At 32.1% G+C, this 15,148-nt stretch overlaps 1 protein-coding gene across 1 annotated transcript; it reads right to left on the bottom strand.

Moving 5' to 3' along the window:
* Positions 1-960: 960 nt before the first annotated feature.
* LOC113514805 (histone deacetylase HDAC1) lies at positions 961-14,151 on the bottom strand. The gene is made up of 11 exons (XM_026898897.3): positions 13,976-14,151; positions 11,238-11,350; positions 10,659-10,776; positions 9,793-9,893; positions 9,266-9,509; positions 8,672-8,848; positions 8,283-8,385; positions 7,035-7,269; positions 6,545-6,634; positions 4,833-4,980; positions 961-4,181 (listed from the first exon to the last, which is right to left on the bottom strand). The coding sequence occupies exons 1-11, from the start codon at positions 14,022-14,024 to the stop codon at positions 4,105-4,107; spliced, it is 1,455 nt and encodes a 484-aa protein (XP_026754698.1). The 5' UTR covers positions 14,025-14,151; the 3' UTR covers positions 961-4,104.
* Positions 14,152-15,148: the final 997 nt, after the last annotated feature.

Below are 15,148 nucleotides of genomic sequence, written 5' to 3'. Positions count from 1 at the left end.
GCGGGTTGTACGATGGTGAAAATCTGCAGCAGGTATCAATCCGAACAATTCTTCAGAGCACTCCCCATGATAAATTCGGTAGAAAATGCACAGAGATGCAACATCTCTACGCAGTTCCAGTGGGTCGAGCCGGACAGTAAGACGCCGATCGTCAACAATTCGAGCTGCCCGACTTTGAATGCGGTCTAACGGAAGGAGTTGGTACTGTGGCGCTCCTGCCCACAGGTGAGAACAGTATTCCATGTGTGGCCTCACTTGAGCTTTATACAGTTTCAGGCGGTTTTCTGGCGTGAAATACCGTCTCACCCTATTGAGCACCCCCAACTTTTTGGAAGCTATCTTAGCTTTTTCCTCCAGATGACCGCAAAACTGGACGTCGCTAGATATATCGACGCCAAGAATCCCCAGACTCGACTTATTATCGAGGGAAGTGCCCTGAAAGTGAGCCCATTACTAACAATACACTGTCAGGTCTATCTACACGTGGTTCCCCCTGGAAAGCATTGTGGTTAATTCTAGTTGGATTTGTCAGGATGGGCAAACTGACCTGCTTTCATCCCCATTTGCCATTTATCACTGGTGCCTCGCCAGTATATACCGATAGCGCCGGCGGAGTTACCATACGTATTATCACCCATTAAAAAAGACCCATAACCGCTATTTGAGTTGAAGTACTATAATTACATAAAGTTTAGAGTATTTATGCTCTGCTTATCAATAATTTGTCCATTAGGATAAAATTTTGCGCTTATAGGACAGTTTTCATTCGGCACCAACAATGACAATTTTGACTTCAATCAGCAATTCTGCACCTTGTCACCATACTTGGTTGGCAAATCTTTATAGACAAAGCAAGGTCCATTTTAACCAGAGTAGCAAGAATACAGGATTTCAAGGTATCTTAACTCTCCGATAAGGAAATAAAATTAAATATCAGGAAAAAAAAATCAAATAAAACTATCTATTTCGACACATTTTATTTAATTAACAGTAAAAAAAATATTTACACTAATACCACCAATTACAATAATATACACTACGTTGATAGTAGTCGGTTTTAGAACAAAATAAATGTCACCAGTGTTACTTTGTTTAAAAAGTATTACTCAAGCATACGTTATTTACTATTATATTAATTGAAATCTATTTATCTTGTTGTACAGTCATAACCAATATCGTGTTTCCTTAACTTTTCTTTCAGCATGGGGTCATCGTGCAACTTACCTTCGTATTTGTATATTGTGTTGTTCGTGAATGTAGAAAAACTTTTAGGGTCTCTAAAAAATGTATCCTTAAAAGACTACGTAAGGTGCATATACTCTTATTATTGTTACGAAATTATCTTTGCTTAATGTGGTCTTGGCTGGCAGAAAATTAAAGGAAAAAAACGTGCCGCGAAAGAAAGTCATTTAACATCTGAACAATTGCTCACGAGTCTCATACGTGATGGATTACAAATATTCCTCCTAACGGTAAATTAATAAGATGGATTTTTTTTTTTCAATATTTGTCTCCCACGTTTAATAAATAGCAACTATTTTTCTTTTAATTTCTACATACAGTTTTATCCGTATACATATATAAAATCGGCACAATTACAAGAGTGACCTGTTTAATTTAATCACATTGTTGGATGACCACCACATACTGTTGGAGAAATGGAAGTTTCTTCACATGAAATTTGGTGTCATACGGAGCTACAACTACATAATGAAAGGATATTCAAGTATATTCACATTCAGTGCAGAAAATTGAATACTTCGCAAATAGGTTATATCAATACTCACAAGTGTTTTAAATGTCAATCAGTCGTCAGTGGAATTGAATAAACATATGAAAATCGTCTGTTCAATAATATCACAAACAAAAACTACCTAATTACTATATTGTACTACTATACTGCGTAGCTCTAGATATGCTCCTTGTATTCATAGATCGTTATATTCCTCGAGATTCGGATATTAAAATATGATACATAAAAAGAAGCTCAAAATTTGGTGGTTTTATGATAATTCTAATATTAATAACTAAGAATTACTTACAATTTTATAGTATATATATAAATTCTACACAATTCCTGTAAGAAAATTATATGTATGTATTTTAAACTATGAAACTTCAGTCTAAGTGATATTCATATCATTCATATTCTTTTTCTCGATTATATTGCTACATACACAGCTTTTTTACTAATAGATCGTAATCTCTATATATTTCCAAGTTCATTGAAGGAAATGTTACTAGAATCTCTGGTTATGCCTTACCATTACATTTAAGAAAATAATTTATTATAAATGTGTAGGTCTTAAAGGAAAATAGATTTGATTTAGAGCCCAGATTAGAAGTTACAATCATCCGCTAATCGTAAATTATACCTATCTACTTACATTGAGAATTTTAAATTAAATGAACTATAATTAGATAATTATATTTGATGATATTGTGATTAATTTTAAGTTGACAACATTTATTACACCTTATAGAGGTACATACACAATGGGAAGGCTATTTGAAATTCTTTTATATTCATATCATTTCTATATTTAAGAAGAAATGCGGATGACTTTTAGTATGCAAACATAATCCTGTTTTCTTCTTGGCTAATGATAAACTAATACTATTAAATTTAACATGCTGTTTTACGTACGTCAAAATATATGTGTTAATTCATTTATATGTATTACTCTCTTACATTTTATTGCTTATTTCCTATTTATTTAAAACCACTCTATTAATTATAATTATATAATTAGAATAATATTTTTAACAATAAAAATATTTTATTGTTAAAAATATTATTTAACTATTTCAATGCTTTTGAAATAAAGATTCCGTAAGAAGTATAAACTTTACAAAATGGAAAATTAAAACATATTTCAGTTTAGTCAGAATGCAAGACTTAGAATTGAAAATATCAAACACGCAAACATGCTGTGTGTTCACTAACTTATGCCCATAGTTCGGACACATGGCAATAGGAATTGAATTTTTAAATGTTTTGCCGTCCGCATTTCCTTTACAGTTTTTAATGTATTATTTATTTTATACAATATCTATCGGTACTGACCTAATTCTAACACAAAAATTGTATAGATCTAAACAATTAATAGAAATAATACGCCTTTTTAACTTGTGCATTACATATTTGGTATATACCTTGTTTATAAAATGGATTTTAGTTAATTTCTTATGAGTGTATTGAAGCACTTAACAGTGGCAATGTCTAGTGACAAAAACCATACAAGTACCAATCTCATTTTGATAATAAATTCGAGATCCTAGTTATAGTCAAAACAACTTATCACTAGATTTATTTATTCGAAACTGTAAGTATATCAAATGTCAAAACTCTTATAAATATGCAGAGATTTACTTATCAAGAGTTGTTATTACAATCTTTTAATTATTTAATATAACCTACATCGATCCTGACTGAATATATCAATCTTCAGACAATTCCAATTTGAATGATTTCAACAACAGAAGTTTTATTACAAGAGCATTTACATAGCCTTCATATATACAGTTGTAGTTTCAACATATATATAAAATTTACTCCTAATTTTGTAAATTGCAACACCTGCTCCTTATTGGTTGCATGCTTTATATATTTGGATTCAATACATGAATTTATGGAGACATATATCATTGATTCAAGACATTATTTTTAGCGTTGATTTTGCCGAAAAAATATATAAAAAAAAAAGTGTAAGAATACAACAAAGCGAAATTTTAAGGTTTTGAAAATGATCTAAATAGTTTACCCTTTGAAATAATTATATACTCACATAAAAGTAAACATTTACGGAAAAATTTAATACTTATATTTTTTTTAAACAATTTACGAACATATTGTGTTCACAATATGCTATGTAAGAATTACAATACAGAGGCCATTTAGTGCATCTTATCATTTATATTTATTATACTACATACTAACTAAGACATAGGAAAATATTGTTAACATCATACAGTTCAACCTGGATCAAACTTCATGAGTTCACATATATAGCACATGGTCAAAATATGACTGTATCGCCATATTATAGTCTAGACACTTGTGCAATCAGGGATTAGTATCAAACTGATCACTTAACGCCCGCATCAGGGATTGGGTGGCACTTCCTTTTTTGGTTCCTCTACACTGCTCACATTCTTCACGTCATCTTTTATATCTTCAGCTATAATATATAAGAGTAAAATAAAAAAAAAAGTTATAAAATTGCAGAGTAAACTACTCAAACATATGTAGAAGTATAAAATTAAATTGGGAACTATAGTTTCTTTAATTTCTATCAGAAAAAAATTGCAAAATTAACAGTTCAACCCTTCAAATTATATTTAGCAGTGGAAAATAACCACTGATATGATAACGAATCAATCAATACAATTCAGATTTTGACATTATTATCCAGAAAAGTATGACAATATTTGAATTTATCTGTGACGGTTTTAAAACTTCTTCAAATACATACTCGTTTCAAAATTGGAAAAAAATCATAGAACTGGCCTGATAAAAGATATTCAGAAGTATATAATTCTCGTGATGGCAACATAGGCGTGTTTAGCCATTAGGGTGTTATACTGGATCAGGATCAGAAGTAAGGCTTTCAGCTATGGGCAAAGAGTGTATACCTAATAATACATATACACCTCTTTTAAGGGGTCTAGTCTTCTCTCCTGGAAAATAATCTTAAATATACCAATGAAGGGTAAAAACCGAAAAAGGAAAGCTTGGAACTAATGTGGACTTATGCTTAGGCGACAATTGTGAGATCAATGTATCTAATTCACATTATACTTACATATTATTTTTAAATATGAATACTTACTTTTAATTTCGTCTTTGATCTGCGAGCCGTCCTTGTCGAGACGGGGCCTCTTACGTTGCGGCGCGCGGTACGAGCGGTTGTCGCGCCGCCCGCCTTCACCCTCGTCTTCAGAGTCTGACAACTCGCCGTCACCCGTAATGCGTTTATCCTAATTAAACAATATCATACTCAACATACTGGTTATGGACATAAATTTGCGGATAATGCTTTATGTATATTTCTGTCAAAATGCCATCTGAATATTGTTCGACGTAAATGAGTTTAGAAGCGACGTACATTCAGTGATGAGACAAGTTATGAGAGATGTGTGTAAAATTGCAGCTCTAAGAGTATATGCGTAATTTAATATTACTTTTTTAAGTTCGTACAAACTGCGAAAATTTTGATAAAAAGCGAGCATATAAGAACAGTTCATAAGTTGAGCGTTCCGCCTGTTTTTTTTTCTACAACACAGGGGGCAAACAAGCATGTGGCTCGCCTGGTGGTAAGTGACTACCACCGCCCATGATCACCCACAACACTAACGGCATTGCAGGTGTGTTGCCGGCCTTTTAAAAAGGAATATGCTTTTGAAAGTTGTCGTATCGGTTCGGAAAAACTGCTACTGGAAGTTGATTCCAAAGAGTGTTTGTGCGTGGATGAAAATGCCTTGAAAAACGCACGGTGGTGGACCGCTACTCGTCCAGATAGTTGGGATGAAATTTTAGTTTATGGCGGGTTGTAAGATGGTGAAAATCAGCAGCAGGTATCGATCCAAACAATTCCTCAGAGCACTCCCCATGATAAATTCAATAGAAGATGCACAGAGATGCAACATCTCTACGCAAACTTAGCTTTTTCCTCCAAATGACCGCAAAACTGGACGTCGCTAGATATATCAAGGCCAAGAATCCCCAGACTAGAATTATTATCGAGGGAAGTGCCCTGGATGTGAGAAGATATGACAAACGGTATTTTTTGCGGTGAACGCGTAGACTTGTCTTCTTAGGGTTAAAGTGAACAAGATTGCATTCGCCGCAGATCGAAACTTGATCGAGTGAAGTTTCGATTTCAGACACAAGTCTGTTCCGGAGCTCATCGGTATGTGCCCGCGAGATCTTTGCATGACCGGTGTATAATGCATCTCCTGTACTGTTGTCCACATAGCAATGAATATTACTGATCTGTAACATATCACTGATATGCAGAAGAAACAGTTTTGGATATAGTACACAGCCTTGCGGGACACCAGCATTCACAGGTTTTAAGTCAGAGCATGCTCCGTCGACTAAGACCTTAATGCTACGTTCCTTAAGAAAGCTGGCGACCTAACTGCATAATCTCGCAGGCAACCTAAACGAACACACCCGATTAAAGGCTTTCGCAATATCCAGACTAACAGCTAAGGCCTCTTGTATTCTCGATTGCCACCGCCCATCGGTGTGTTAAATAAACCAAAAGATTACCAGCCGAGCGGCCCCGTCGAAAGCCGTACTGACGGTCAGAGATCAGCTAACGATCCTCTAGGTAGCAGAGCAGTTGATAGTTAATGATGGTTAATGTCTGTGTGTGTATCGTAAAATATGAACTGGTATAATTGTTATTTAAAAGGGAACAGTGGACTGTAGTTGTATACGATTGCAAGCGTTTCAAGGTTTTGACAAGCACTGTTTAATAGGTTAAGGACTTTTTACAATATAAATATTCCATAAAAGTAACTTAAAAATATATACCTTTTCACTTTGTGGCAGCCTTTCATCTTTGTCAATCTTATCTTCGTCTTCTGACTCATCATTTACCGCATCTTCTGGAATGGCTTGTACCTAATAAAATTTTTAAAATCTTTAAGGTTCTATTCTTTAAATAATTTTCATATTATATATAATATTATTTTAATTAAAAAAATATATTAGATAGTCTATGCATCATATATATACATATCTGTCACGCCTGTCTCCCATTAGGGTAGGCAGAAACAATGGAACGCCAAATGCTCAAAATAGTCTATAAATGGTGATTAAAAATTACTTAAGAGATGTAATTAAGTATATAGGCCTTTAGCATTCCATCATCTCACAATTATATTTATAATTTGATTACTTTAATATAAGCATGTCTCATTGTATTTCACTGTGATGAATTATGAAGAGAAAATAAATCAATTATTAATTTTTGCCTACTGCGTAAGGATTTGGCGTGAAGACAAATATAAATCATTCGTACCTGTACACCAGGTGCATGCGGCAACATCCGTAGATTCTCAAAGAGCCTATTTTTAATCTTCTCCAAGTACTCTGGAGTGTTCTGATTGGACATATTGCTGGGTGATATGTGCAGTTTGAAGTCCGGACCGAAGTATTCAAAGTAGTCATTGTAGGGCAGCTCGTTAGCGATCTCAACGCCTAGTGCTACTGATGTTTCGTATGTCCAGCACCGTGACACGTTGCGGATCGTATATCTAAACACATGAAAAGCAAATTCTCGTATTTCTTTGCTTTTTTTGTCATACAATTGGAAAGAACAAGAGATTATCTATTTTTAACTTTCATCACTATTGACCCATCATACTATAATCTATTTCAATAGAATTATATGAAAGGCAAACCAATTTTTGTTATCACAGAAACATTGTAAATGATATCAGTAACAAATTGAAAGATTGAATAAATTAATCTATTTGTTACTACAGTTATGCTTTTTACTATTTTATTGCTATTTACTACTACTGTTTAGTGTATTAGTTTAGGATATTAGTGGACTTATGGTCAGGTCAATTATTTACTTATTTATTCACATTATCTATTTATCATCTGTCGAAACAAACTATACTTTTATATTATTATATATATTATTATTATGTATATGTATTATTTCTCAACTATAGCTGATTTTGTCGAGACAAGGATGGGTTTGTTCACCAAGTCACTTGTTCTCATATTTTATTTTTTTAATGGGAATATAAGCAATTGGACTATTTAAAAATTTCCTAACTATGGAGCATTTATTATTATTATTATATAAATGTATATTATTTTGTATTATTATTATAGATAAAATTGCATGTGGTAGTTGAATAAATTTTATCAACAAAAAAAAACAAAAGTCGAGTTGGCCTCTTTGCATACACTAAATCAAATTTAATGTGCTAAGATGCAGGGAGTCAGTGGATGCAGGTGGCTTAGGATAGTTCTTTATGGCAGTCTATGGGAGAGATCTATGTTCAGCATTGGACGGAGTATGGCTAAAATGATGATGAATATGTCAAAATTTAGTGATAATCACTAGAGTACTTGTATTTGCTAGAACTTTAAGTTGATTTATTAGTTGCCTAAATTTGAATTTAAGACCACTTGGAGTTTAGAAAAAATGATTTAGAAAATTTATGCTAGATTTTAGTAAAAAAAAAAAATGGTTATTATATTTTATGTTTACTTTCTTTACTTGTAACAATAACAAGAGTGTTCTACTCACCCTCCACCTCCCACAAGAAGGAAAGGTAGGCCAAATCGCTTTACTAACTCCACACATCGGCCGTGACCTCTGACTGTTAAATTAAAACAGCCCAATCTATCACCTGGACAAAAATAACAGCAAATTAAAAAAATTAAAGTCGACAGAATTTTTAATAATAGAAAAAATAAAGCTTTTGGAACAACCAAGAATTATTATTCTTAAATAAAAAAATATAATGTTAACCTCGCCTAGTTAATATAGGATATAATTAATATGTGCATTAAGTTTCTTTCAAATCTATTCAACTGTTTAAATTAATAACAATAAAACATTTTTACAAACACTCACATTGATATACTAGAAAGATTTGTCAATAAATAACAAAATAATAATTACAAATATCTTACCAGTAAGTGAATCAGCTCCACATTGAAGTACCACCGCACTCGGCTGGAAGGTCTCCATGACTTTGGATATGATGGGTACGAAAATTGACTCGTATGATTCATCGTCCATACCGTCACGCAAGGGAATATTCACAGCATAGTATTTGCCCTTGCCGGCACCGATATCCCGGAGATCACCTGAATGTAAAATAGAGAGTAAATAAACAACACAACTGACATTATTTACTGTTATTTTTTTTAATATAGTGTCAATATTTATATTGTTTTTTTTTTCAAGGATATTCCCTGGAAAAAGTAATCGAATTATTGTTATTATAGTTGTATAACATTTAATTTATGACTTTCTTTTCCTATTTATTTAGGAAATAAATAATATTTTTGATACAATTTTGAAAAATCCTAAGAGCCACTTTATATAAATCATAAGATACATTTAGTATATCATAATGTTAAATTCATTAATGCGAATGAAATAGAAAATAAATAACATTTCAAACCAATAAAATTTAGGGGAAGGTTTACTTAAATTTTCAGCTACAAAATGTATTAGTATCTCTCTATAGTGTAATGTATATGTGTATTAAAAATACTGACCTGTTCCAGGGAAGTATTCCCCATACTTATGGAAGGAGACAGTCATTACTCTGTCTGTGGTGTAAAAAGCTTCCTCGACCCCATCACCGTGGTGTACGTCAATATCAATATACAGTACTCTTTGATGATACTTCAGTAACTCCAATATGCCAAGTACAATATCATTTACATAGCAGAAACCTGATGCTTCCGACTTCTTTGCGTGGTGAAGGCCACCACCCCAGTTGATGCAGATTTCTGATGCCTAATAATTTGTTTTGCATTAGTCACATACCTTAAGAACATTAAAATCTAGTAAACAAGAAATATTGAGAAATGAAAACAATACAAATTTATCACTTATTTTTTTTTTTACTACAGCTTGAATATTGAGATATGGTAGTGAAATTATTGATAGTACAATACTTAATTTCAGAAATTTTGTCTTGATGGGCATTTTTCATTATGAGCTTAGTCTTGTTTACAATTTTAAGATGTATGAAAAATATACAGAGGTAAGAACAAGAAACTAATGAGAAGATTAGTACCTGTTTATTTAATTTAACAGCAGCGGCAACAGAACCTCCAGCAGACAATTGACAAAACTCATACAAGCCGTCAAACACTGGACAGTCTTCACCAACATTGACTGTAAATATACAAAGAGATTTGTTTTAATTTCTGCATATGAGAGAAAACCCCTTTCTCTCCATGGGTGTTGTAAAAGTAGATTAAGGGACAGCTAAATATAGACAGCAGCATCCCTCTTAAAATATCTCTAAAGTCTGTGGTTGCCAATCCGCCTGCCAAGTGTGGCAATTATTGGCAAAACCCTCCAAGGGGAGGCTTATGTTCAGCAGTAATCGGTTAAGGGCTGATATGATGTTGATAATCATGATGAGAAAATATTATTGATTCATGAAGATATCAATTCAAGTACATTAAAATATATTTGGCCTATAAAAATTAACCTAGTTTTATTTTTTATCAGAAGTCTGTTTATATTTATTTTACCCAGTTACTCTATGACAGATCAATGTACAAGAAGGTACTATTTTGAACTAGCTTTTTTGCCAGCTACTTCATGTGTGTACATTTCAGAAGTAGGAAAACCAAAGAAAATAGACATTTTTTATATTACATATCATGATAAAATATACATTTGATTTGCAGTTAGACCTTCAGGAAAACAACTGTGAAAATCTCATAACAATTGGGTGCAGTAGTTTCTGCACGATTCTAAAACAAATGGACAAGATGTCTACAAATTATTGTATTGGCTTCTACTATACTTTCTATTATTTTTTCCTCAATATATCTTCCATGTACAATCATCAAATAGTTAATAGTTATTTTATTACATTAGTAAGATATTGTAATTGGTTAATTGATCTAACTTAGCACAATAACTTACATCTCTGCATTTGTTTGTTATATTCAGACATATTATCCGGTCTGATGGAGCGCAGGAAGCGAATGTAGTCATCCGAATGAAACTTTGTCATCTCATCAGCTGTCGCCTTATGTGGTCTCTGTTGAAATATGATAAAACATTAACAAGAAGGACTTGTTGTTATTTTATAATCATAATTGCAAAAAGTAATTTAGGCATATTGATAACTATAATAAGATGATGTTTGAAATAAGCATAGTCTTGAAGTTTTCTACAAAACATTAATTTTCAGTTTCAATTTCAATATTTAGATGATATTTAGATGCATACATTTCATTTGATACAATGATCTAAACATCGCGACTATATATTTTTATATTTTGTGTATCATACGACTTTGAAATTTTAGATAATTTTTTATTCAAAGGGTCTCGCTAGATTTGAGATTTTAAAAAATTTGATATGAGATTTAAAAAAATATTATAAAAATTGCAATTATAAAGTATTTTCCCTTTTTCATCTGGATTTAATTAGTTTTCATTGACTTAATCTGAATATGAATAAAGTAATTAATATCTACTAATATATAATAAAACTTACATAAATTTCCATTTTTCTGTACAAGCCGTAATTTAGAAGTAAATTATGTGTCATGCGTATGCGATGAGGTTTCATGGGATGACCTTGTCCATAATAGTAATTCCCAATATCACCTATAAAAAATAATATGTATGTATTTCGATACATAAAGAGAAATTAAATAATAAATGTACATATGTAGAATGAAATAAAAAGCATTATCAAAATCATCATAAGGGTGTTTCACCAATATGAGTTGAAAAACTTTTGAGCTCATTATATGGATATGATACTTTCAGTAGTTGAATTAGTACGGCAGGATGAATTTTTTTTGTGGTGATTTGCCTGGTTCATGAATTTTATATCTTATTAGAATAATAGTTTAACATGCCATTAACAATTTCAATGTTTTTATTGCTTTATATAACAAGTTTCATAAACAAAAGACAATTTTTGTATTCTAATAAAGTAGCATATTATAAGTAAAAATGCCTATCAATGTCAAATTTACACAATTAAAGTTCTAAAGACATTCAGTTCACTGCAAACTTTTTTAGTGTGTGTAAACAGATACTGAAGTAGTAAATATATGATTAAGTGCATGAGTAAATAGAATCACACCTTTTTTATGATTTTTATTTACTTAATTGTTATTAGATAATAGTAGCAGTTTTACATACTTCCCCTAATATCTAAACTGTTCTTACCACTTATGTAAATAAGTAGACACTTGTTATAGTAGGAATATATTAGAAATCATTGACTAATCATTATACTATATAATTGTTATAGGGTGGGGATTAGTAGTAACAAAGAATAGTTGTTAGCAATATACCTTATCAGGATGATCTACATATAGTATCCTTTAGATACTATTATAATTAATTCCTAGCAAATTAACCACAAATCAAATTTATTGCCATTACAAATTCATCCATTAAATTCCTTTATGCCACCTTTTTTTTACTTTCTTAATTACAATATTAACCCTTTTAGTGCCGTGCGAAATAGAGGTACCTATGCGAAAAAAACCGGCTGAATTTCACAGTTTTACAAGGGATAGGAAAAACATCAAACAAAATATATATTTTTTTAATTATCTTGTAATGAAATTAGATCATTTATAACACATTACAAATTTATTTTGAGATAGAGTTCTCCCACAATGTAAGTAGTAAACCGCTAACAGACATGAGCCGATATATAGGATCTGGTACTTTTCGCAAGTGTAGCAGGAGCCGATATATCGGCTCCCAGCACTAAAAAGGTTAACTAGGCTTATTAGTTTGCTCATTAAAATCTTCAATTTATAAGTCCTAAAAATGTTTGAGATGCTATAACTTGAAAACGAAATGACTGGTGAAAAAATACACTATGCGCACAGTTGCACCTTATCAGATGGACCCATAAAAGTAGAATTATTGTGACCTCATAAATTGTCAAAATTATTCTAAATCCTATGCGCTTATGGCTACAATAGTACTGCAAATTTTATATATCTTGGAAGTCACTACTTAGGAAAAAAAATCATATGATGAAGATTATTAACAATGATGGTTTCCATTAATCATTTCTTACTGGTGCACTTATCACTTATCGTGCATTATCATCTTAAGAAATTAATGGGGTACCATTCGAGGGAAAGGGATTGTTAGTAATGGAGTTTGACAGCCCCATTGCTAGCAATATGCCGTATTAGGTCGACCTCCACATGGTTCCCCCTGGAAACCATCATGAATAATTCTTGTTGAATTTGTCACAATGGGCTAACTGACCTACTTTATCCTCATCTATCATCCTTCAGTGGTGCCCCGCCGGTGTATGCCGATAGCGCGGGTCGGGTTACCATTCCATTATAATCCATTAAAAAAAAAGTGGGGTACCATGATATTGAAAATATGTTTGACATTTCCAAAATCCTAGAAATGTTTGGGGTGCTATAATTCAAAGTGAGTCAAATATGACACAATCAAAGTTAATCTCTTCCGGTACATTATCCGATGAACCCATAAACTTGAGATTATTGCGACATCTAAAAAGTCATCAAAGTTTTTCTGATTCCTCTGCCCATAGTACACCTAAAGTTATACTTCAACCATTTTGTTACGATTGTTTTATTTTTTTCATAAAACTTGTTTTTGTATTTTGAGCACATGCAATTTACTGAACTTTATTTTACAGAATGTAACAGTACTTCAGATGTTTAATTATTATTAAACAATCGGAGATAAATTGTTGTCAAATTAAGACTTTTCAGTTACCTATATCTACTGAAGGTTGCAGTTATTACCATAAAATATAATTAAAATTTCGCTTGATAATATCCCTTTGAATAAGTAATTAAATAATCATCACATATAACCAAATATATTATAGTAAACAACATTATGGGATGTTATTTCTGAAAAAGTTTGAAAATATCAATTCTAACAACATGCTATGATGTTATTCAGTCCATTTTGTGGCTTGACACATCCCCGTCTGTACCACACATATCAGACGCGACAGAATTAATACAGACCAATAGCAGCGCTGAATGTAGTACAGACGCTAACAAATGATCCAATACATAATACAGTAAAAATACTAAGAAGAATAAAAGTATGAAAGTTCAAATAGTAGCACTTCAAAAGGAATATATATTTTGTTAATTATATTTCTACACTGTTAATATTAATATTATGAATATATTTTAAGAAAAATAGCATGTGTTACAACGAGACAACGTCGGCGGAGGGTTTTAACTTTACAATACTTACTATCATAATAGTAGCAGACTCTTTTCTTACTGTGTGGTTGCATAGCCATCACTTAAACTTATAGAAATTTAAAAAATTAATGAAATATTTTTTTATTTTAGATAGCTTTATCAAAACAATATACAGAACGCGTTTCAATGCAGAAACAAATGAAGTGAATGAATGAGCGAATGAACCAGAATGAAATTGATTTGACACATGTCTATAACTTGACAGATAATTGCACGAATGGTGCAGGACATCCTTGTTCTTAGGGGCAAGATTTTCTATGTTAGATTAAGTTAGGAGAGATAGGTAGGTAGATATGTAAGTAGGCTGTTTTTTGATGGGTGAGAATGGAAGTTACGTTAAACTAAGTCTATGGAATAATGAATTCTACAATAACTCAAATAAAATTAAATAATCCCGAAACTTCTGAACGAATCTTCATAAATTGTAGCTACGTCCCAACACACAAACAAAAACCTCATCGTAATTAATTCATTCATTTAGAACTAGGGTTACACCCAGACAAAACCACAGATAAACATACAGATACGTCAAACTTCTAATACCCCTCTTTTGCATCGCAAGTTAAAAAACCACCAAGTTATATCTTATCTTATATTTGCATATGGGGTCAGCTAAGCTGTTGCACGTCGACCCATTGGGATCTTTTGTGTTTCCCCCTGCCTTATACCAACATTTCATAGATCCTTTGTGTTATCTTAACGATATCCCGCGGTTTAAGATATCTGTAGTCCCTTGGCTCTGGATAAGCCGTTCCCAGTAGACTCATACGCATATTTGTCAACGAATCGCAGTTGCACATCAAGTGTTCCATGGATTCCGATTTCTCCCCGCACAGTCTGCACACTGTGTCCGAAGATAGACCCATCTTGTGTAGTATATGCTTTATAGGAATTATATAGAAAGAATGATAAAATAAAAACTATAAATAATATGGATGCCTCCTTACTTCTTACGCAAATATAATTAGTAAAAAGAGGACGAAAGATACACCATCAACAGCTATTTTTCTCAATTCATAGCAGGCTACTGTATAAAATATAATATAATATATATAGAAAATATTTGATATGTTGTATTTGTCAATAACAAATTTTACATTACTAGATTATAAATTCGACACAGTTTATGTAAAAAGTATGCAAGCAGGTTGTATCTGAATTT

Source organism: Galleria mellonella, unplaced genomic scaffold (assembly GCF_026898425.1).
Source record: "Galleria mellonella isolate WM207_F2 unplaced genomic scaffold, CSIRO_AGI_GalMel_v1 utg55, whole genome shotgun sequence".
NCBI lineage: Eukaryota > Metazoa > Arthropoda > Insecta > Lepidoptera > Pyralidae > Galleria > Galleria mellonella.
Note: the sequence above shows the minus strand (reverse complement) of the source record. Positions and strands in the feature narration are given on the sequence as shown.